The sequence below is a fragment of the Pholcus phalangioides genome, unplaced genomic scaffold, assembly GCF_987345545.1.
Source record: "Pholcus phalangioides strain wild (caught in Gottingen) unplaced genomic scaffold, Ppha-v1.0 ptg000030l_1, whole genome shotgun sequence".
NCBI classification, from domain to species: Eukaryota; Metazoa; Arthropoda; class Arachnida; order Araneae; family Pholcidae; genus Pholcus; species Pholcus phalangioides.
The window spans coordinates 5,063,572-5,086,646 of record NW_028301620.1 but is presented as its reverse complement, the minus strand read 5'-3'; the positions used below and the strand labels follow the sequence as shown (position 1 = coordinate 5,086,646).

At 35.2% G+C, this 23,075-nt stretch overlaps 1 protein-coding gene across 4 annotated transcripts in view; it reads left to right on the top strand.

Annotated features, from left to right (window-relative positions):
- LOC149067463 (fragile X messenger ribonucleoprotein 1 homolog) overlaps positions 1–23,075 on the top strand; it is a 64,218-nt gene that overhangs the window by 25,055 nt on the left and 16,088 nt on the right. For 2 of the 4 annotated variants that reach the window (XM_089252750.1, XM_089252748.1), the window contains 5 exons: positions 3,318–3,383; positions 8,705–8,798; positions 14,390–14,521; positions 16,196–16,369; positions 19,041–19,119. In XM_089252750.1, coding sequence (XP_089108876.1) covers positions 3,318–3,383; positions 8,705–8,798; positions 14,390–14,521; positions 16,196–16,369; positions 19,041–19,119 — 545 coding nt within the window. The remainder of the gene's footprint in view (positions 1–3,317; positions 3,384–8,704; positions 8,799–14,389; positions 14,522–16,195; positions 16,370–19,040; positions 19,120–23,075) is intronic. The other 2 variants (XM_089252749.1, XM_089252751.1) reach the window with 1 other exon arrangement.

The following is a 23,075-nucleotide window of genomic DNA, read 5'->3' as shown; positions in this document are numbered from 1 at the left end:
TATTCCTCTGTACTTGAACTATTGCCTTATTTAAACTATTGGCCCCTCATCAGGCTTTCTATCGCGAAACCCCAATAATATCCATGATCGTGTAACTGAAGATGGTTTTCAATGGTCTTTCAGCTTTGAAGTGCAAATGTCAGTTTGGGTTTTTAAAAAAGAAAAAAACTTGCCACACTGCCAGCAGCAGAAATTACTGCTGTCGATTGTCATTGAGTCAAATCCAGATGTTTCCTGCAAAATATTTTCATTCTGGGAGTAAAAGAGCAAGTCCGCCAAGTTACGAATGGTAATTTAGAAACTTTGCCGAATAACGAGAGTTAATTTACCAATTGCTGTTATATCGCCAAATAATGAGTGTTGAATCGCCAAACATCGTGTTGATTCTTTTGAAATTCTCTCCCATTTTTCAACAATTTCTTTCAGAGTATATAAAAATTGAAAACTTATAGAAAATTTTTAGCTCATTTAAACTGCTGCCCTCATTAAATAGTGCCCTCAGTAAGCAAAAAAGTGTCAAGTTTATCCTTTCAAACAAGGTGTCAAAAGCCTGAAACACCAAAAATAAAAAAAACAAGCTGATGAAAACAAGATAACAAAAAGACAGTGTAGTTTTATTTTGATAATGGATACGGGTTAACGAAAATATTTTTGTAAACTAATTTCGCTGCTCCAATTTATAAATATCTGCTCCAAAACTGCTCAAAATCCTGAATTTTACTGCTCCAAAATGGACTTTGTCACTTCCCACCTCTGAGAAAGATTTCATCAAGGGGTTGGTATGCTAGATGCTTGGTCAGGAACTTCCACAGATTTGAAGAAATTCCCATACCGAGCGACTAGCTCACCAACCCCTTCGTGAAACATTTCTTTGTCTGCAAGAGACAAAGCGCCCACATTTATGATGCTGGTACAGGCACCATTCCAATGCCATCTATGTTTTTTGATACGCTGATCATTTTTCAATGCATAAAAGCAAACAACAAGTGTTGCAATTCATGGTCAAGCTTGCAGTACTTGTTTTTGTTTCGTTGTAAGTGCTATAAGAGCTCTGATTTGAAGAAAACGGAATGGGGGGGGGGGTGTCTAGGGTTTCTAGACGTCCGTGTACACAGCTTTCAAGGGCATATGAAGGTTGAGATTGCATTAAATATTCATGAATTATTAAGCAACTTGCGACCTGGGGGGGGGGGAGAGGGAAGGCAGCTCATGTGGAATGAGCCTTCTAGGTTCCAGTGTCTATGAGGTGCTGTATTTAATTAACTTTCAATTAAAAATTTAAAAATAAGTTTTTAAATGATCTCTTCCCCCGCCCCCCCCCCTCGAGCCAATGTTGGCATGTCTGGACTATGAATAAACACATGTCATATCCATGGTGTACATGCAGAAAGGGATCACCTTTTGGGTGAAGGAATAAATAAAAAATATGGGTATATATCTACATTGTTTTTCTTCTGTTTAACATGGTCACCTTTCAAAATTAATATTGGCTTCTAGCTGATGAATTTATTTTGAATGGAGGATGAAGCTTGTTTTAATCTTGCAAAGTAAATCTTGAGAACAGAATCAAAGAAATTTACATTTCAAGTTTCACTTTTCACAATTCAATTATTGAAAAAGTGTCTCTGCCCCAATGATAGATGTTTCCCTTGCTGATTTTTTGAGTTAGAAACATAATATTTAACACTCTTGGTGAATCCATGATTGACATTAGTAAGGTTTGACAAATTTTTTGGAGACATCTGCCCTTTTTCTTTAGTTTCTACACTAATTGTAGATACATAAGCAGACCTGCTAACTCTCCAGATTTAGGCGGGAGACTCTGGATTTTTCATCCTTCCTCCTGCTTTCTGGATTTGTTAAAATTGATTTGGATTTTGGCAGAAAATTATATTTTATGTGAGCTTTCACGTTGTTGTGACATCAATGACTGCTGTTGTCGTTAGGGAAAACACCCATAGAGGACAACCGTGGTCATTTCCATTGAGCATCTGTAAAAAAAGTCTTGGTGACCGACATTTTAGTATATAGCATGTTGCGATCAGATTTCTAACAAAAAATTAGCATGCTATTCAGTCAGAATTTGTCTGCCTTTTAAACTATGGGAAAAAAAGAGAGAGTTTTTTGCTCAGCCTAAGATATCAAAGGAACATATACTTTCTGGATACTATGCCGAGGTGAACTCGGAAAGAAAAGTCATACTGTCTCTGTCAGGAATCTCTCGAACCAAGGCCATCATATACTGGCAAGCATGCTACCATTTACACCACTGAATGAGTGACGCCAGGGTATCTGCCACCAGACTTATTCCTTTGCCGAGATCTCTTCCAGCCCAGCTTCGTGGCAGAGTCTGGAACAAAGTGAGTGCACCTAACAGTCTGAGTGTGTAGCTAGTGTTGTGTCTGATATTTCAGTGCTGCCATCAAATTGTGAGTGAAGTGTAATGATTGAATATTTGTAACGTTGTAGGCCTGTTGCTCTCTGTGGCGAGACTTATTAACGGGGAGATCGGTTCGCGTTCGCGCCTTGAAGTTGGGAACAACAGAACACCAGCTTCAGCTGACCACCACTGTGGCGCCGGTGGGGTTCGAACCCGGATCCTCGCGATGCGAGTCTGTCACTATGACCACTCGACCACCACAGCAGCACCATTTACACCACTGGAGACACAACCCTGCCTTCCTTATTTTACTCACTGTGGTATGAGGCACTGAGGTAGAGGCATTAGTAGCGTTTCTTAACTCCAGGAAATGGCTCCCCAGGTGGGTTGGTAGAGAGACAACACTTTTTTTCAGCCCAAGATATCAAAGAAACATATTTTCTGGATATTTTGCTGAGGTGAACTCTGTAAAAAAAGTAAGAAATAAGGAAGGTAGGGTCATGTCTCCAGTGGTGTAGATGGTAACATGTTTGTGTGCCCAGTATGCAAGAGAGCCTGGGTGCGAGTCGCGGTGAAGACAAGCTAACTTTTCTTTCTGAGTTCGCCTCAGCATAATATCCAGAAAATATTTTTCTATGGGGGAAAACTTTGATTCACTGTTATATAATTATCTCTTTTCAATCATTTTTTTTAACTTTGGCTGCAAGTTCATTTTGAATAGGGCTTTTGTTTCTGAATTTAAATTTGCGACCTTTCAAATTACTAACGATTTTACTAACTGATGGTAATCTGAATGAATTTTTTAAGTTCAAGAGTGTGTGTGTAGTGAGAGTTATGGAAATTTATTGTTTCACCTGAGAATGGTGTTAGTGATTGATCTTGATGCTCATTTGGAATTCAGCTTACAGAAAATGTATATTTTTTAATAATTTTCTAGCCCCCCTATTACTAAGGGAACATTTCACCAGTTTGAAATTCCTGTGCCAGAGGATGTGCAAGAATAGTAAGTTCAAATATCATTTTTCTTTTCACATGATTTGTATAGTTCAACTTTATTTGTTAGACTAAAAACCCAGCTTATAAGAAAACAGCAAACTTCCGAGATTAAAAAAAAAGTTACTTAAAGCTTTGTTTTTTTAGTTGATAACTAATTTTGGATGGATGAAGTTTTTTAGTTGTATTTTCCTGGCTATATTTTTTTTTCAAATGAATTTTGAATATATTACACTGTTTAACAAAATTTTTTTTTACAAGTTGCCAAGGAAGTTTGAATGGTTGTTATATTAGGGCTGCTGATTTTAAAAATGGTTCTGGTTTTGCTGAACTGGCTCTAGTTTTTGAAATAATACATACTTTCAACATTTCAATGTAGTCTGCAGCCACTAGTTTTTGCATCAAATTTTTCTTTTATTATATTACCATTTGGGTCATCACATTTCATATTTACATCATCAGATATCAGTGGTCTATATGTAATTATCATGAGGTGAACTTTTCTCTCTTCTATTGGGACAACAAAGCATGTACACGAAGTACTCTGTTTTATTTGCTTGTAAGGCACATAGGTATCATTAGAAAAAAAGTGAAATATAGTTAGCCATTGTAAAGGGTAGCATGGATATGTGTAATTTTGCTATCATGTTATGGCAGCAAGTCTCTTTGTTTACAACATACTTTGGTATTCAGAAAGCAAGCAGTTTTGTGTTACTGCTCCAGTAATATGCAGACCTCGCAGTGCTCCTATTTTTCCTACTTTTTAGAAATGTCATATTTTCCTACTTTCGCCACAGTCGTCCTTTTTTACTTCTATTCTCTCCTCCTATTCTTATTTTATCCCTCCCTTTTGTTTACAGCCAATATCTACTACCACTACAAAAGTTCAGAGAAAGAAAAAAACAGCAAAATGTCACTGCATTCCATCCCCTTATGACGTGTTTTATTCACATCATAACTCACTACTGAAAATTTTTTTTTCAGTTCCGCCAGAGTTAGGGGGTAATGACAAGCGCATATTTTCGCCTCCGTACCTTAGGGCTGTATTGACTGACATAGTTTAAACTGTAGTCACAATTTTTGGATGAGAGATCAACATAGATTGCTTAAAAACCTGAATTTAACCAATCTGTGTCATTCTTTTATCAAAAAATTGTGACTATAGTTTAAACTTTATACAAAAATTGCCACATTTTCAAGACAAATAAAAATTTAATTGGTCAAATGGTCGACACGTTTCGGCTCTTCAATGGAGAGCCGCCATCAGGACCTCTTGGTCAGAATTCACACGAATGAGTCGTGGAGGGGTGATGTTTACGTCTGGTCGTCCAAAGAGTTCACCTTTGTATTTGATGCGTCAGAGTGGTCCTTGGATGCAAATTGGGGAGCCATCTGTTGCAAAGTGTTGAAAACTTTGTCTCGACTGAGGTTAATAAAGCCTGTCCAAGCTGACTAAATAGGTGGCATGTTTTTTCCATCATTAACGAGGAAATTCTGGCATGTTCTGATGAAGTATCCCTCGAGAAAACAAAAAAAGAAAAGGGGGAACAGGCTCTGTCCACACATGAGATTTTCCATGGGAGACTAGGTTTCTCTCTCTCCTGAGATCCTGTAAGGAGCATTCATCCCTAAAGCTGGGTTTTCCTAGGAGTAGGCTTTTTGCGCCGCATGAACCGAACTGGATCATTTCACATATTAACCCAGAGTGTATAAAAATTATGAGCTTACACTTGGGATGAATGGTTAAGGCATTAATGCAGTGGGATTTTATACTGCTTTCTTTGGAGACTTAGAGGGGGAAAATATATATAGACCTGAGAGACCTGAAGAAATGACTGTATAAGAGGAGTGACTGATGAAAGTGAAATAAGGAAATAGACTAAAAGGTCAATATTTGGAGGGTGAAAAAAATCTAAATGCTTTTATGAAGTGATTTTGTCAAAAAACAACCTCTCCAAATCACAATATAGTAAAACCTCTCTTTGCAGACACCTGTGGGACAAAAATAAAAGTGTCAGCAAAAGAGGGTTGGTGATTAATCAAGGGATTGACATGCATACTTTATTATTTATGGAGAAATTATTTGGCTGTAAAAGAGGGTTGACCATTAGGAGGTGTTTTGCTGTACATAAACTTAAAAGTGACTGATTTCATGTTTTAAGTAGAAGTCCTAAATATTGAGAAATCAAAAAATTTTGTGGGAAAATATTTAGTATGACCATTGCTTCTGTAATTAAATGTGGGAAAACCATGTGAGATATTTTATTAACACGTGTCAAATAGTTTTTATGTTAGGCTAGAGATAATGTTACCTTTTATACAGGGGTCATAGCTAACAGCACACACCACATTTTAGTGGTGAACCGTTGATCCTAGAGACATACTCAGGGCTCCCACTTTTACTACTTTTTGGCGAAATGTCCTACTTCCTAGGTTTTATTCTACTTTCCAATTTTTGTCTTAATTTTCCTACTTTTTACCCCCCAAATCCTATCAACAAAACTCATTTAATTGAAGGAATCATCGATATATGGCCAAATATTACAAATGTAAAATTTTTTTCTGGAGAATAGATTTTTTTGCGATTTGTCTAGCCCTGTATTAGATTGTAACAGCCATCAAATTTTCATGGATGCAGAAATTGTCTCTGAAGTTTCAACTGGCAATGACTCATTGTCAAGCAATGGGTCAGATTAGTGGTTCTAAAGGTTTTTGTGCGTTTTCTCCTACAGACATCACCAACCTTTGTCAAGCAAGTCGTGAGCTGCAAACATTGATAATTGCCTATTCAATGCTTAGGAGTGGTTCTTTCTTAGACTACTCAGCAGGATTCGTACGGTGCTTAAAAACCTCTTAAAAAGTCATTAATTTTCATTTCCTTTTTAAGGACCCTTAAAAACTCCTTAAAATCCTTCCAGCTGTTTCTAAAAAAAGGTAGTCTTTCCCCTGCTCTCGATTTTGTCCCCGAAAATCGGATTGTGTGGTAACTGCAGCTCCTTATTCAAATTATCGGCCGCTCATCAGGCTTTTCATCATGAAACCCCAATCATATCTTTGATCGTACAGCTGAAGATGGTTTACTCTAGTCCAGTGTTTCTCAACAACCAACTGCGGTTTCCGTTTTCAAAAAAAGAAAAGAAAAAGTCGCCACTGCAAGCAGCAGAAATTACTATGGTCGATCGTCATTGCATCAAATCCCGATGTTTCGTGGGAAAAAAATTAATTTCATGAATAAGAGCTAGTCCGCCGGATTATAAGAGTTAATTTGTAAATTTTGCCAAATAACATGTTAAATTGCCAGTGTCGCCAAATAATGAGTGCTAAATCGCCAAACATCGTGTTGAATGTCCTGAAATTTGCTCTCATTTTGCAACAATTTCTGAGTACAACTGAAAAACAAGAAGGAAAATTGAAAAACTTAATTTTAAAGAATTTGTATATGTGTTGATTACCTTTGAGCGAGAGATGAATAAAGAGTTGCTGCAAATATAATTTTGTAAGAAAAATCTTTGTCAGCTGTGGATTTTTATTTTTAATAATTGGGGGAGGGGCAATGAATATCACTTTTAGAATTTTTATAATTTATATGGTGATGTCATGAGTTATATTTTTGACCGAAACTTCAAAGTTTTAGAATACTTTGGTGACAACAGAGAAAAGTATGTATGTAGATTGATTATTTTATGAATTCTGATGATGCTGGGTAACAAATCAAAAGTTGTAATTTCTGAACCACTTCTACGTCTATATTTTTGAGAAGAGGGAAAATTTGGCAAATAAAAAATAAATTTGTGTATGGGCCCCGCCCTTTTTTTGCTGTAAAACTTATTAATAAAACATATTAACCATTTTATTGCTGTAAAAGTTATGAAGTTTGCCATGACTCCTTAAAAACTGCTTGAAACTCCTTAAAAAGTCCTTAATTTTTATTTAGAAAATTTTGTATGAACCCTGTTCTGGGGCATCACGGATAAATTCTGTCATAGCAAGGTAACCACGGATGTTATAAGTTCGAGAACAACTGGGTTAGATTATGGTTCTCCACTACCAAAGACTCATTCAGAAGCTGTGGTAGCTTTTGAAACTGCAATTCCATATGTGGAGCAGCATGATAATGCAACCCCTGCAGACATGATTCCTAGATGTTGACTACAAGCATCATTCTCCGCTGAGTATATGTTGCTTCTTTAAATGGAAACAGTTTTTTTAAAGGCAACTAATGTAATTCATCATTCAAAAGCCGCTGTGGTGGTCGAGTGGGCCGCTGTGGTGGTCGAGTGGTTATAGTGCCGGACTCGTGATGCGAGGATCCGGGTTCGAACCCCACAGTGGTGGTCGGCTGAAGTTGGTTTTCTGTGGTTCCCAACTTCAAGGCGCAAATGCGAGCCGATCTCCCCGTTAAAAAGTCTCGCCACAGAGAGCAACAGTCCTACAACGGTAAATCATTCAACCATAACACTTCACTCATAGTTAGTAAAACTGGGGGCAGATGACAGCACTACACATAACAAACATTACACAGAAACAAAACTTTACGTCAGGTTGCACTACACGTACACGCACATTCACGCATGTACCGATTCGTTGGGGGGTTCCGCGGGGGGCGGGGCGCATGTGTGGTGTAGCAGTAGTAGGTAGGGGCTCGGGGATCCATGATGTTCTTAAGTCAGCCACCTCGTTGGGCAATTTGCCTGTTGTGGCGTTGTATTTGTATTTGTATTTGTATCATTATGAGGTGTGATCCCCCATATGTGAAACATAAGTGTTACATTGCAGCATTTGAGTTTTTTTTTTTAGTTGTCGATTCTTCTTTCTCGCGCACTGAATCTTTTTTTTTAAATATATATATATATATATATATATATATATATATATATTTATTTATTTATTTAAGAGCCATTCGGATTAAGCAGGTTTTTTGGATTAGCAGGGTTCTAATGTATTTAAAGACAACGTCTTGGAACTAGGAACTATGTTCAATACAAGTGTTCCCATGCGAGCTGATCTCCCAGTTAAAAAGTCTCCCCACAGAGAGCAACAGTCCTACAAACAGCACAAATATTCAGTCATTATACTTCACTCACTTCACTTCTGAGATATAGAGGGCGGCACTAAAAATCATACACAACACTAGATACGCACTCAGCCTGTTAGGTACACATACTTACACTTCCGGCACCACTCACTAGGTAGTAAATTGCCCATGGCGATAGACCTGAATTGTGCTCGGATTGAAAAAAAAAAAAGTGTTCCCAACCTTTTGGTTCTTCTGGACTGCTCTGCTGCATTTAATATACGTTCAAAAAATGCATAACTAATTTTTTTTTGTAGCTCCAAAGTTGAAGAAGCCCACAAAGAATTCAAGAAAGCAATAGAAGCAGCTGTATGTAAATATAATGCAGACAAAAAATGCCTTCAAATAATAGTAAGTATAGCTTACACAATAGTTCTAATTATTCCCCTTTAAAAAATTAAGTGTATCAAAATTTTTGTAAAAGGTTGGAGCGGATAATGATTCCAAGGATATCAGTATTTCAAAAAATGATACACGCTGAACAGCATTGGAAAGCATTTGTTGTCCGCTGGTCCAAGGCCACTCATTAAACGATCAAATCACCTAGAAAAAAATTGTAGTGACCCATAGGACCAGTAGCTGAAAATCCCCTGATACATTAATTGCAGAAGAATCTCCTGTGGAAGAATCGTCAATCCTCAGTCAATTTATGTTGTCTCAGCTATTTAAATGCTCCCGAGTGGCATGGTGCTAAAATGCTTGTCTACCACCATAAAGATGTCCATCGTGGTTCAGGGTTCAAGCCCACGGGAGAATATAGGTAAGATATTTTCTTAACGAGCTTGAGACCACCTATAGATGATGCCTTCACTTCCAACCAAACTTATTAATGGCAGCAAATTGCAATATAACGATATGGCCAGAGTTGGTGTTTGGTGAAGTAGCTATTTAAATGTCAAATGTTAATCATTTATTTGCTGTAAAAAATGTTTTGAAATCCACTTCTGCTGCAATTTGAAAATTTGTGAGCGAAATTGACTGATATCCTGCATGTATACATACCATTTGGTGCCTCAATCCTTTTGCATCCATTTGATGAATCAATTTTTTTTCGGCATTTGCATGCTATCATAATGCCATATGCTCTCAAACTAAATTGAAATTTTATTGAATTTTTGTCTAAAAAAAATAGCATTATACTAGAATATCATTGGGAGCTGCTGATTTGAGATTAGCTCATTCTCAATCCTTTAGCTTTAGGACCCATCCAATTTGATTTTCTATCTTTTCTGGCTGAAAAACATGTGGTTGGTTCCTTTCAACCCTTATTCCTGAGGGTGCATAGATAGCATATTCCAGAGTTCTTTTTTTGCCTGTCTTTGCCGCTCTGACACCTGAACATCTTATTTTTTGCTGAATACGATTAAAAAAATTAAAATGTGCATTCACATGAAGATATTTTGTTTTAATTATTTATTAATTAAAGTTGTCATTTTAATCTTAGCAAACCATTGAGTATATATCTTAGTAGATGAAAATATCTTTCGCAGAATCTTTTTTGAATTACGTTTTCAAAAACAATGTCTTTAAATCTGCTCATTTTTGTTTTTCGATAAAGCCACAAAATCAGTTGTTTTGGTTTAAGCAATCACACACCCCTTAGTGGTATATCATTCTTTTGAATGCTAATATACAGTCAGTCCCGTTTATAACGTTTTTTAAAAACAGTCATCGGGAAATCTTAACGAGAATTTGTTAGAGTTTAGACCACGACAATAAGTCGTACTAAGCTGGAAAACGTTATAAGTAAGAATGTTATAAGCAGGAATGTTGCAAGCTGGATGGACTTTATTTAGGAAAATAAATTTTCATTATTCAGAATGTATTTAGTTTATTAGACCAGCTGCAGACCAGTTCATTCTCATGTTCACTGGTCCGTGTTAACAGTGACTTTAATTTTTTTAATTCTAATGCTGTTGAACCACCTACTATTTTCCACTATGATGACCTATAACATCTATTGCTCTACTCCCTTTGGTGCTAATTTTTCAAATTAGTCAATGTGGTTAAGCATCTTCTGATATTTGAATTTAATGTATACTACATGTATGTAGTATAATAATGTATAATACTCTCAATATTTAATTAAAAAAAAAACTTTATGGTTCAGCATGGCCATTTTCTGCACGTGAAGGCAAATTAGATTGGGACCTTCAGTTACGATTATTCATTTATTAAACTTCACTCACTATGAGTTGAGAAAAAACTCAGTTTAAAAAACTGATTGCTGATGGCAGCACTACACATAAGCATTACACAGAAACAAACTTCACAGGAGGTTCACTATGCGTACACATACATTCCAACGTACCAATTCATTAGAAGTTCCGCAGAGGAATGTGAATGAGGTGCATGTCTGGTTTAGTAGTAGTAGTTGATGGATAGCAAATTTATTATTTATTTATGCAATATTATTGGCCTTTTCAAAGGCCTATACAAGAGGATGTGATTGATTTGCATATAGATGTTTTGTAATATTTGACAAGAAATTGGATCATGGGGAGTTAACAATAGTGGAGGGGAGCTCGTTCCATTCAACTATGGTATGTGCATGTCAAAATGGCAATATTCTATAATTTTTTTTCTTTCATGTGTGTTTAAAGTTTGGTGAACTAAAAGGCATATGCAGACAGAGGTCATAGGTGGTACTTGTCTCCCCCAAAGTTCATTAAAAACTATATTTTTATAAAACAATTAATATTGTTTATTTTAAAAAAAGTACCTTTAAATGCTATCCTGATAAATTTGCTCCATTGGTTCTTAACCAGGGGCCCACGGGCCACGTGAGGGTCCTTAGAAAGATTTCAGGGGGTTTGTGAGTTTGGGATGAAAAAAACAATTGCCTCATATTTTTTAATATTACTATATCCTTTCTTTGAAACAAATGAGTTTTACAAAATGAGTTGTGCCGAAAGTGTGCGTATGTACCTAAGTCTGAATGGGTATCTAGTGTCCCCTGTCCTATTTTTTAGTGCTGTATAGCTATTATTAGCAACTTTTACAGCTATTATTCAAACCAATAGTGAGGTGTAATGATCGAATAGGTGTAACCGTGATGACGAGACTTTGGGATGGAGATCAGCTTGCTTTCACATGTCAAAGTTAGGAACCATAGAAAACAAACATTAACCGACCACCACTATGAGAATGGAGTTCGAACACAGGTGTTTGAGATACAAGCCTATCACTACGTCCACACAGCAGCCATTGTTATATACTGAATATTTTGTGAGAGAATCATAGCCTTTATTTTATTGTCACAGGGTACAAGAGCAGGAAAAGCTATTAAATGAAAAAACCATTAAAGTTAAATGAAACCATTTTAATTTAATACACCCCGTACTTAATTAAAATGCTTTTTGAAAGATAAAATTTCATCCCCTGAGAACTTTGAGTTATGTCCCCCTCTCCCAAACTCTGTCCACAGTTCAATCCTGCATACCCCCATCCCCTGAGTGAGCCGACCCCTTACAGGAGGGTGAGAAGTTCCTCCTGAAGTTTTTCTGGTTTCGAGGCAAAAATATGAGATCTCCTCGTTAAAAAAAATCTTGCCACAGAGAGCAACAGGTCTACAAACGGTATAGATATTCAATCATTAGACTTTGCTCACTTCACTTCTGAAATATTGATGACAGCATTGAAAAATCAGATACAACACTAGCTACACACGCACACTGTTAGGTAAACATACTTACACTTCCAGCACAACCCACTAGGTAGTAAATTACCCATGGTGATAGACCTGAGTTTTGCTCGGATGAAAAAGTCCAGTTTTACTACCGTGTCAGGAATAATTCTGACATGCATTAATTAGGTATGAAATTAGTGATACACTAGTTTGTGAAAATTTTCAAATTGATCATTTTATTTGATAATTTTTGTCATACCAGGTTCATTTGATATATACTGGTTAATTGAACCCAGATTGGCACTTTATAGCTGATTCTGAATGGATTCTGATTTCTGCATTGTTATTTCTTCTGCGTCTTTCACTAAAAGGTTGATGTGTTCATAGGTTCCTCGTAGAAGCTTCTTGGCGTAACCATGCTTTTGTGCATTTGTCTTGGCACCATCTTTCTTTCATGGGAGTAGTGCGTATGTGCCAGAAAAGATTTTCTGAGAAAGACTGAGCATGTGTGCTTTAAACCAGTGTTTCCCAAAGTGGGCAATGGGGAGAAGTCCAAGGGGGCGATAGAAGCTTGTGGTTTAGTGTAAGATTTTATGACTTGAGCTGGGGGCAATGAGACTAAAAAATTTTGAAGAAGGGGGGGGGGAATGGAACGAAAAGTTTGGGAAAATATGCTTTCAACTTTTGGAATTCAGAAATTCACAGATTCTTCTGAGGGGGTGGGGGTGGATGGAACTGATAAAAAAATTATAATTTTTTTGACATTTTTTAATGAATTGAAAAAGTGGCCCCCCCCCTTCCTTAGACTGGTCTTGGATAGCCCCTGAGCAGAATATAATCGGGGATGGTATCAGTGATGAATATTCTTGGGTATACAAACTCTCAAATGCAGTTGTATATTTTCTTTTTGAAGACATTTGATCAAAGAAAAGAAAAAAAAAACTTCCAAGTATAAGGCTTCTGATGAAAAAAGCTCCTGTGATATCACATGGTGTACAATCAATCTGTTATTGTTTGCTGTATGGCTGTTGATAGAATACAACAATTATACAGGGATGTCTGCAACCAAGACCATCCTCTGATAAATGGTTGCCCATAAGTGCTAGTAAACAAAGTCACTTTGTTGCCAGCTTGCTTAAATGCGCCCATCAAGACATTTTTTTGATGGCTATTTGATGCAAGTAACTTCAACTGAGTTGGTAGGTTCCGTGAACTACAGCTGCCCTATATAGGTATTTTCCTCAACAGAAACTGTAGTCATTGATCATTGATGTTGAGAGAAAGTTGATGTTAAATCGATGTAATGATTGTATTGTTTTAGGCCTGTTGCTCTCTGTGGTGAGAGAGCAACAGGCTAGGAGAGAGCATACGCTTCACTTCTAGTTAGAAACATTGATGTCAGATGGAAAACACTACACACAAGCATTCCACTGAAACAACCTTCATTTCAGGTTCACTACATATTCCAACATGTACCAATTCGTTAGAAATTCCGCAGAGGAATATGGATGAAGTGCATGTATGGTTCAGTAGTAGTCATTGATGTCACGACATCATGAAAGCTCTTGGGAAATCTAAATTTGCATCTAAAATAAAAAATCTTTCCAAATCTAATTATCTGCTAACAAAGAAATTTTTAACAAATCCGGAGAGCCGGAGGAAGGGCAAAAAATCTGGAGAGTTGGCAGGTCTGGACTAGCCTGCACTGACTAGAATAATTAAATTAGTTCCGTAAAATTGATTTGGCAAGTTTGATTTTAGCTAGCATATTATTTTAATCTTTTACTGGCTGAATTAAGATTTGAATTGATTTTCTAATTTTTTTTCCCTGTTATTTCCTGTCCTAATCCTTTAGAGATATGAATCATAAAATTCATGAGAAAAATTTTTTTTGTATGTTTTCTCGAGTGTCGTATCATCATATCACATTTTTTGAGTCTACACTTGCTCATGTCCATAGAAACAACATTGAAATGAAAACAAAAAAAATTAATTTTATTCTTCCTTTAAATTGTAAAAATTGGCAATTTAACAAAATTAAATTTATGGCATAAAAAAAAGTGCTGAAATGAATTTTTTTTGTAAATTAAGTTTTGAATCTCATGTATTGGGGAAAAAAATGAAGTGCTTTCATGTAAAAAAAAATATTCTTTTGCAATTAATGAAACTGATGTTCCCCCAATTGGGATCATTGTCCGTTAAAAGATGAAGGAAATGTTTAGATGTTTCAACTTAATATCAAGGGGAATTACTAATTAGTGCAAGTCTATGTATGTAATGTTTTGGTGAATTATATTTGCTAAGCTCTTGTCAGTTGCCCCCTTCGCAGGCACGGTCTGACTCTTCGAAGAAACGGGCTGTCATGCTCAGTGATATGCACTTCAGAAATCTTCGGCAGAAGGTGTTGCTGATGAACAGAACAGAAGAAGCTGCTCGGCAGCTAGAAGTAAGCCTGGATGTTATGCATTTTAGTAATTAATTATTACCCCATTCCTTAAATTTAAATCTTTTGGAGCAGTATATGTTTTGTAGTTTACAATAAGAATTTTCACAGCACAAAGAGTACAGTGGTATACATTGTCTTGCTACTACAATTTATTCGGTAAATGTGCTTATATTCTAAAGCACTTGTATATTTAAGTCCAGGATCTTCAACCCATGGCCCTCTGAGCTATTTGACATAATCTGCCAACCACTTTAAGAAAATAGCTGCTTCACATAAAGAATGGAAAAAAAAATTGTTGAAAAGCTGTGGCCTTTAAAATCTGTACTGCTGTATTTAGAGCTGCGAGGTATTTTCTAAATTCAATTGTAATGGCGTGCATTTGATACTTTAAAAGGGCTGTCGTAACAAATTCTGGGGGAGGGGGGGGGAGCTGGGATCTAAACACTTTTTCAATTTTATTACATTAACAAAATGCACATTACAAAACAAAATCCATCCATGGGTTCGTTGTCCATCCATACTGGTGGATGCAATTATTTTTGAGTTGATTTTCAAACATTTTCAAAGACATGATTTTTGGCATACAAGAGGCATATATAATTACAGGATTTACAGAAATTCTGAAAAACCACTTAATGAAAGAAGTACGGTAATTTCAGAGTTATTGAAAAAACGTAATTTCAAATTATTGAAAAGTAATTTTATAACTCGTATTCCAAGGTTTCACTGTAGGCCTACACATTTTCAAAAGTTGTTTCAATAAACAAAAATATCAGGTCTGAAATCATTGAATTTTTTTACATATTGTGCCAATTTTTTAAAATCTTGAAAATGTACTCAAAATATATTACCAGGTATATAACTACCAGTTTTTTTGTAAAAGGCAGTTCAAAAATCTTTTGAAGGCATCTACAGGTTTCCATACTGTCATCTACCTCTCAATGATAATTTTTTTTATATCACCATATTCTATTTTTTGTGGTGGTCTTTTTTCCTTCTCAGATAGTCAATCATTTCAAGAAACTTCAGAGAAATCTCTGCTACAAGAGGTTAACTTTGTCTTTTTTTGGCCTTTTTTATGCTTTCTATGTTTCTGAAGAAGAAACTCCATATCGTTGCGAAATGTAATCAATGAAAGTAGAGTAGTTAACTATGAAAAGTGTTTTTTAAATACCAGATGAAAAACAGCTTCCAACACAGGTTCAATTGAAAAAGATGTGTAAGTACACCCTGCATTAATAGTAATTTTTCTAGCTGCTTGCAAGCAGTACAAGTCATGTAGCATATCCACTTTACACAAAACAACACAATGATATATTCACTTGAAAATGTACATTTCTATTCAGTACCCTTTATTATTACAATTTTTTTAACTGTGGGCTCTAAGCAATGACTGTTTTTATTGGGTCTGTTATAATGAAGGCTCTACTTTACTTGCTGTAAGCATTTATATTTTCTTAAATTTCATTTGAAAACAGATTTAGCGACTGACTGGATTCAACAAGCATTGAAACTACGTCCTTGCTAGATGCTGGTCCCATTGAACTTTACATTTTTTCTCTAAAACTTTCAAAGGCCTGTTGCATAATATTTTGCTTGTTTAAAATTGCATAACTTCTGTGTTTGTCAGTGAATTACTTTATGAATTTTTCTTCATTTTTATTCCTTCTGCAGAGTACAAGGTTGCATTCAAATTCAGGTTATGGTGAAGAGTTCACGGTTCGGGAAGATCTGATGGGGTTAGCTATCGGTGCTCATGGTGTCAATATCCAGAATGCAAGGAAGCTTGACGGTATTACTGGAATTGATCTGGAAGAACGCAGTTGTACCTTCAAAATTTTTGGAGATGTATGTATATCATGTTAAGTCTTGCTGTTATTCATTTATCATTTGCATAAATAACCAATTCATAATTTCTAATTTGAGAGATAGATGGCTGCATGCACTAATTTAATGTTAATTGCAAATTGTAATGTTAAATGCATGTTAATTTAAATTTAACCATGTTGAGAGATAGGCATTTTGCCTGTTTCAGCACTTAATTTTGTATTAATGCTTGATAATTGCAACATGTTTCATCTGTTTTAATAGATCATCATTTTCAACTTGGACAAGCACTGATAACTGTTACTCTGAACAATATTTTTATCGATTGCATTTTTATTTATTTTTGTGTGTGTTTCTGGCTCATTTTTTGTCAGTTTCATGGGGACAACAGATTTCTAATTTGTCTCTGTTTTGTTAGAGCGTGAGTTGAATTCTCAAAGCAAAGTATCTAGATGAAACATTATTTGCAACTTGAATATTGCAACCAAGAAATTTGGATTTTTTAAAATTTTTTCCCCCTTAACTTTTGATCAAACCTTCCTTCTGGTTACAGGGTTCGTACGGGTCAGGGAAAACCTGGAAAAGTCGGGGAAAAACAAATTTTTACTAAAAAAAGTCAGGGAAATCAGGGAAAATGGCCCATTTTTGCTTTAAAACTTGGAAATTTCTTACAATGACCTGGAAAATCTTCACGATTGTCGTCTGATCGGGTAAAAAGATTGATCAAAAATAATAATGAGGGAAAAAAAAGTCTGTCGGGATGAAAAAGAGAATTCCGATAGCATCGTAAATATTGATAATCCGTAAAATATTGTAATATATCGCAAAAACGTTAGATACTGCCAAGGAGGAACGAGGATTTCGTTAGTCCGCTTGGAAAAGCGTATTGCTACGACTTTATCGTAACTTTTTCTAGTGCTTCCAGAAACATAACTACGCATCGTATAAAGCCATGGGTACAAAGCGCAGTTGCGATAATTTCGTAAGTTGACTTCAGTTAGAAACGACAGATGACGCACGGGTATGTTTTGATTTTCCACGTGGGTATTTTTATTTGAAAACAATACGTTGTAAGAAAACTTGTCTGAGCGGATCGTCAGTAGGCTGATTGGATCGAAGCAGTCAAAAATGACCCGTTTAAAGCATGGTGGCAGCTTTGCGGTAAAACTCGCAACATGGGCAGATAAGTTATCCAGAACTATGCCGAGCACCTGAAATCAGAGTTGATGAACAACCCCCGATTGCGTAGCTTCTCGGTTCTAGCGCTTACGCGAGTGCAAGCCAACTGTAAAGAATTTTGATGCAGTGAAACCAACTACATCTTTGACTAATTATGTCACAAAGGAAACAACTGTAAAGGCTTAAATCTTGTGCTTAAATCTTTTGTGGGCATTGAAATTGCCGAAAAGGGAAATCTTTCATTCCTTAATTGTGTTCCATTTTTCTTCTCCATCAGGTGTATTTGAAAAGCATAAATGTGTGTAAAAAAATCTATGATTATGATGTCATTATGATATTGTAATTAAAATTATTAATTTTATAATATAAATAATTTTATAATATAATTAATTTTTTCTAAATTTTTATTAATTTATATCAATTTTTTGATTTAAAAAATACCTGGAATTTTTTGAAAATTTGACTGGAAAACCTGGAAAAGTCAGGGAAATTTTTTTACGAAAATGAGTATGAACCCTGGGTTACCTAATGCCAGGAGGAGGACATTTTACATGTTTTGTGACACTGTTAAAAAAATAAGCATGTATGTTCAATTGGACAGTTACATTGCTCTTAACCTCAACACAAAATTTGATGGGGGCTACTTTAAGACCAGTCATGGCCCAGGCTCTGTCTCTTAGGGGGATATGAGCCATTTACCCTGAAGGGTTGAGCCACGCTGGAAAGATGATAGAAGGCAACTGGTGTTGTGGGCTTTGAACCAATTTTTTTCTAAGTGACACGAGTGGGGGAAAAAAAGCTGGGAAAATTTTTATTTTGCTATAAGCTGTTGATAAAAAATAGTTGAAATTATGAAAAAGATTAAATATGAAAGTATAGTGGTTCTAAAAATATATATTGGGGAATTTTTTTTTTTGTTTTAGGATAGAAAGTTATGATCTTAAAATTTGAAAAATAGACTGAAGATAGCCAAGGCAAGGACATTGCCTTAACAAATGAAACATTGTGGATGAAATCTATTGATTAAAAAAAAACCATGAAGTGGCAACTTTTCCAAAACTGGAACTTAGGGAAGGACTAAAAAAAAAAGTGTATCAAATACATTGAATTTAAACTACTGGGGACACAATGTAGGCCAATTTTGTGAAATGACTCGTATGTTAATATATAAATTTTAATTGATTTTGAAAAAATTATATCTTCTCTATGAAATCATTAAATTATATAATCTTTTTCGAATTCCATTACGTTGAAAGTATAAAATATGATTTCAATGATTCAGCTTCATTCTTAAAAAAGAAAAGCCCACCCAGCCACTTCAATTATTAAAAAAAAGATTCTGATTGTGCCTTCACTTTATGCAATCTAAATAGATATTTATTTTTGGAAAAAAACGGGAATCCTATAAATTGAAATATATAGTATACACTCATACTTGAATCATTCAGTTATTTTACTGTTCTGAATTATTTGTGAGCCCATATTGATTGTCTCCCCTCCCCTTTTTTTTTAGTCGCAAGAAGCTGTCAGGAAAGCAAGGAACATGTTGGAGTATGCTGAAGAATCTGTTCAAGTGCCTCGAATGCTTGTGGGTAAGTAATTCATTCAAAAGTTAGCATAACGTGTAACCGGTGTGCATCAGCCTTGTTTCCCCCCCTTTTTTATACATGATGTTTTGAAAAACCAGTTAGTCAGCTCATGAGAAATTTAGATTCAGCATATAAGGTAGTTTTCTTTCCACCCCATTTCATATGTCTGTCAAGCTGTCAAAATCACCTGCGTTGTCCTTAGCCACACTTCGAAATTGATTTTTGTTTGGTTTGGTATGCCACTGTACGACCGGTTTGGATTCTTCTTTACATTGGTGACTGCAATTGCCATAGGTTACTGCAGCTGCGGTAAGAGCGGGAGCTCTCTGTGCAGTTGTTGTGTGCATTCCAGATTGCATAAAAAATGCATTTAAACTGTCAAAAACTTTAAACCATCAAAAACTATTGTAAACCGTCAAAAACCTAAACAGATGCTTTTGGATAATATTTTGAACACGATAAGTTTGATAACTTATTTTTTGTGTTACATTTTATTTTTAAACACTAATTTATTTTAATGAATAAAACAAAACATCAATTATAATTTGAAATTTCAAATATTTTGACATGCAAAGAGTCAGATATAATTTTATGGACCATTTTATCTAAACTACTGATTACCTGTGTTAAATTTACTAAGCCAAATAGTGCTGTTTATTCAAAATATGTGTGATAGATCACATGGTTAGGTTTTTGACCTCAGAAACTTGATCAGTCTTAAAACAGTCAAAAACTTATTGCCAGTGTTGTCATTCTTATTTTTTCACTTAGAAATTCACTTTTTACAATCAGCACTGGTAAATTAAAGGTCTTAAAATTTAGTATTTTGATTGCTAGCTGTATTTTAATGTTATGCATAATAAGGTATCGTGTTAAGTGTCAGTGATTATTCAGATAATTTAATAACAGAAATCAGTGTTACATTTTTGACATAATGCACATGGGCAAGAATAACGGCAAAACTCAAAAACCTGAAATTACAGAATAACGAAAATAAACTTCACATTTTCACTACAAAAGGCTGTTCACTAGAACAAAACTTTCGCTGCTTAGCGGCCAGTTTTGTAGTTACAGGAATGTCAATATTACTGACTTGTAAAGAAAAAAATTGTTTTGAATATGGCGTGAACCTAAATTCTTGAATTTTGAGTTGTGATGTTATTCTTGTCAGTGTGCAACAAAAGAAATTTTTAAACACCTATCTGTTATAAAAAGATGGTTTATATCAATATACGTACAGGACGTCCATAATTGAAAGACTATTTTAAAGTAGTCTACAGGCAAAACCAGTCATCAGAAAAGTGTGAAATTTTGTGGAGAACATGAAGTGATGGAAATTTATTTCAGGGGAAAAAATTAGTTGTGCGTGTTGCCACCAGAGGGCATTTCACTTTGAATACCTGTAGTAAACGTGCAAATTTATGTGATGTCAAGCAGCAGCTGTTATAAAACCTAGAAACCAGGGTTGGGTTTTTGACATGACAAGTGTCAAAAACTGGATTAAACCGTCAAAAACCTAAATGAATGCCTTTTAATAGTGTTTGAATACAATAGGTGTGCAACATGATGAAAAACTTACTTTTTGGCATATTACAATGTTTTATTTTTAAACATTAATTTATTACAATAATTAAAACAAAATATTATAATTTGCAATTTTGAATTTTTCAACATAAGAGTTCAGAACATATGAAATATAATTTTATGGTTTATTTATCTAAGCTACTCATTATCTGTGATCAATTTGATAAGCGGAATAGAGCTGCTTATTCGAAATATGTATGATAGGGCATCAGAGTTAGGTTTTTGACTTCAGAAACTAACTCGGTATTAAAACTATCAAAATCTTACTGTCAATGATGTAAAATTGTTTTTGTTAACTTGATAGATATGTTAAATAACAAAACACTTACTTTTATTTAGATTAAAGGGTTTTATATTCAGAATTATAATTACTGGGGAAAAATACCAATTTTGATATTTTAAATTTTGTGATCTGCCCAAAATTTTATTCTATATAAAAATTCTCATGTAGCATCTGTTAATGCACTAATTAAACTAATTTATTTTCGCCTAAAAATTTCTTAGATCAAGGTGTATAAATTCACAGAGCTTTAAAGAGTATTTTCAAACCAAAGCAGAGCTGACAAGACTTGATACCCAAAGCATTTGTTTTGCATGTTTGAATACAGCTTCAATTGGAAAACCATTGCATTATAAATGCTAGTAAATGTACTATATCACAATGCAAAAGTAAGAATAATCCAAGTTTGACATATACAAGCTAGCGTTGCCAAATTAAATGGCATTTTAGTCCTACAATTTAGTATTTTGATCGCTAGATATATTCCAATGTTATGCACAACAAGAGTATCGTTTTAAGTATCTGTGGTTATCTAGATAATTTAATAACAGAAATCACCATACATATATGATGTAATAAACCTTTTTTTAAGCTCTTATCTGCTGTAAAATGAGTACAGCAGATGGTTTATATCAATGCACACATATATAAGCAGTTGAAGAAATTTTGGAAGGTCAAGAATCATTTTGAATCAGAGAATGTCAAATCATTCCATAGTTTTCCCTTTCGTGTTTATGCTATGCTTTATTCAAATTGTATATTTTATAAGAAAAAAAAAAATATATATTGTGCAAAATAATTTTGTAGAGAGTAGACAATTATTTTAGAATCACATTAAATATTTATTCTTTGTATAACATAGTCACTTTAAACATTACATACAATTAACGTGTTCATTTCCAATGGAAATTTTTATATCGAAAAGCAATATTTGAGGTTTTTGACAAAGTTTTTTGACGGGATGGTTTAACGTGACAGTTTAAACCATCAAAAACTGCCATGTGTCAAAAACCTGCCAACCCTGCTAGAAACATCTGTGGAGATCTTGTTTCTCAACATGTTTGCTGCTCACAATGATGATAAGTGTACAAGATCATGCTTTCTTGGTCAAATTGTTTTACTAAAACAGCAATTCTGCAGTAATTGTTTTACGGAAATATCAGACTTATAAGAGAATTTGAGGAGGTCTAATGAATGTTAAAAAACATTTGGAGTATGATAAAATTTGAAACCCCGGATCATTGGCTGTTCGTCCTGGAAGAGGAAGAAAATCAGTTTGTATAGACGCTGTGCAGGAGGTTTCGCTTCATGTGGAACAGGACAGCTTTTCAAATTCTTGTGGTAAGGTCAGGCATGTAGAACAGGCGTTGGATAGGCCACGTTCAACTGTCCATAAGATGATGCAGAATATCCTCCGATACTATCCGTACAAACTTTCACTTGTGCAGCTGTTGCTCCACATGATTATGATGCTCAGCTCTGGTTTTCACTGCAGCTTCTAGCTCGCGTTGAGGTAGATTCAGAATGGCCTTGGAATATATCACATTTTCACTTGGATGGTGCAGTCGATACTCACAACGGCCGAATTCGGGAACCAGAAAATTTGCATGCTATCTTAGAGGTCCCGTTGCATTCATCAAAAGTGATGGTATGGTGTGGATTTACTGCATCATTTATTCTGTGTCGCTACTTCTATGAAGAGTTGCGTTCTACAGGTCTTGTGACATGTTCGATCACAGTGAAGCAATATGCTTTGCTGTTACAGAACAAAATTGTTCCGGCTTTGCAAGCATGTCACTACCTTGCAGACACAATTTTTATGCAAGACTGAGCTCCTCCACAGTTACAGTGTGTGTTAAGAATGTTCTTAAAATACATTTTACAGAACGTATCATCAGGTTCCCTAATCTATGGCCTCCCCGATCCCTGGACCTTAATTTGTGCGATTTTTGGCTTTGGGGGCATTTGAAACGTCAGGTAAGTCATAACAATCCAAGAACTTTATCTTATTTTAAAGGCAGCATTTCACGCTACACACTTCGGTCAGTTGTGGAACATGCCATCTAGCAATTTCACATAGTATCTGAAAATGATG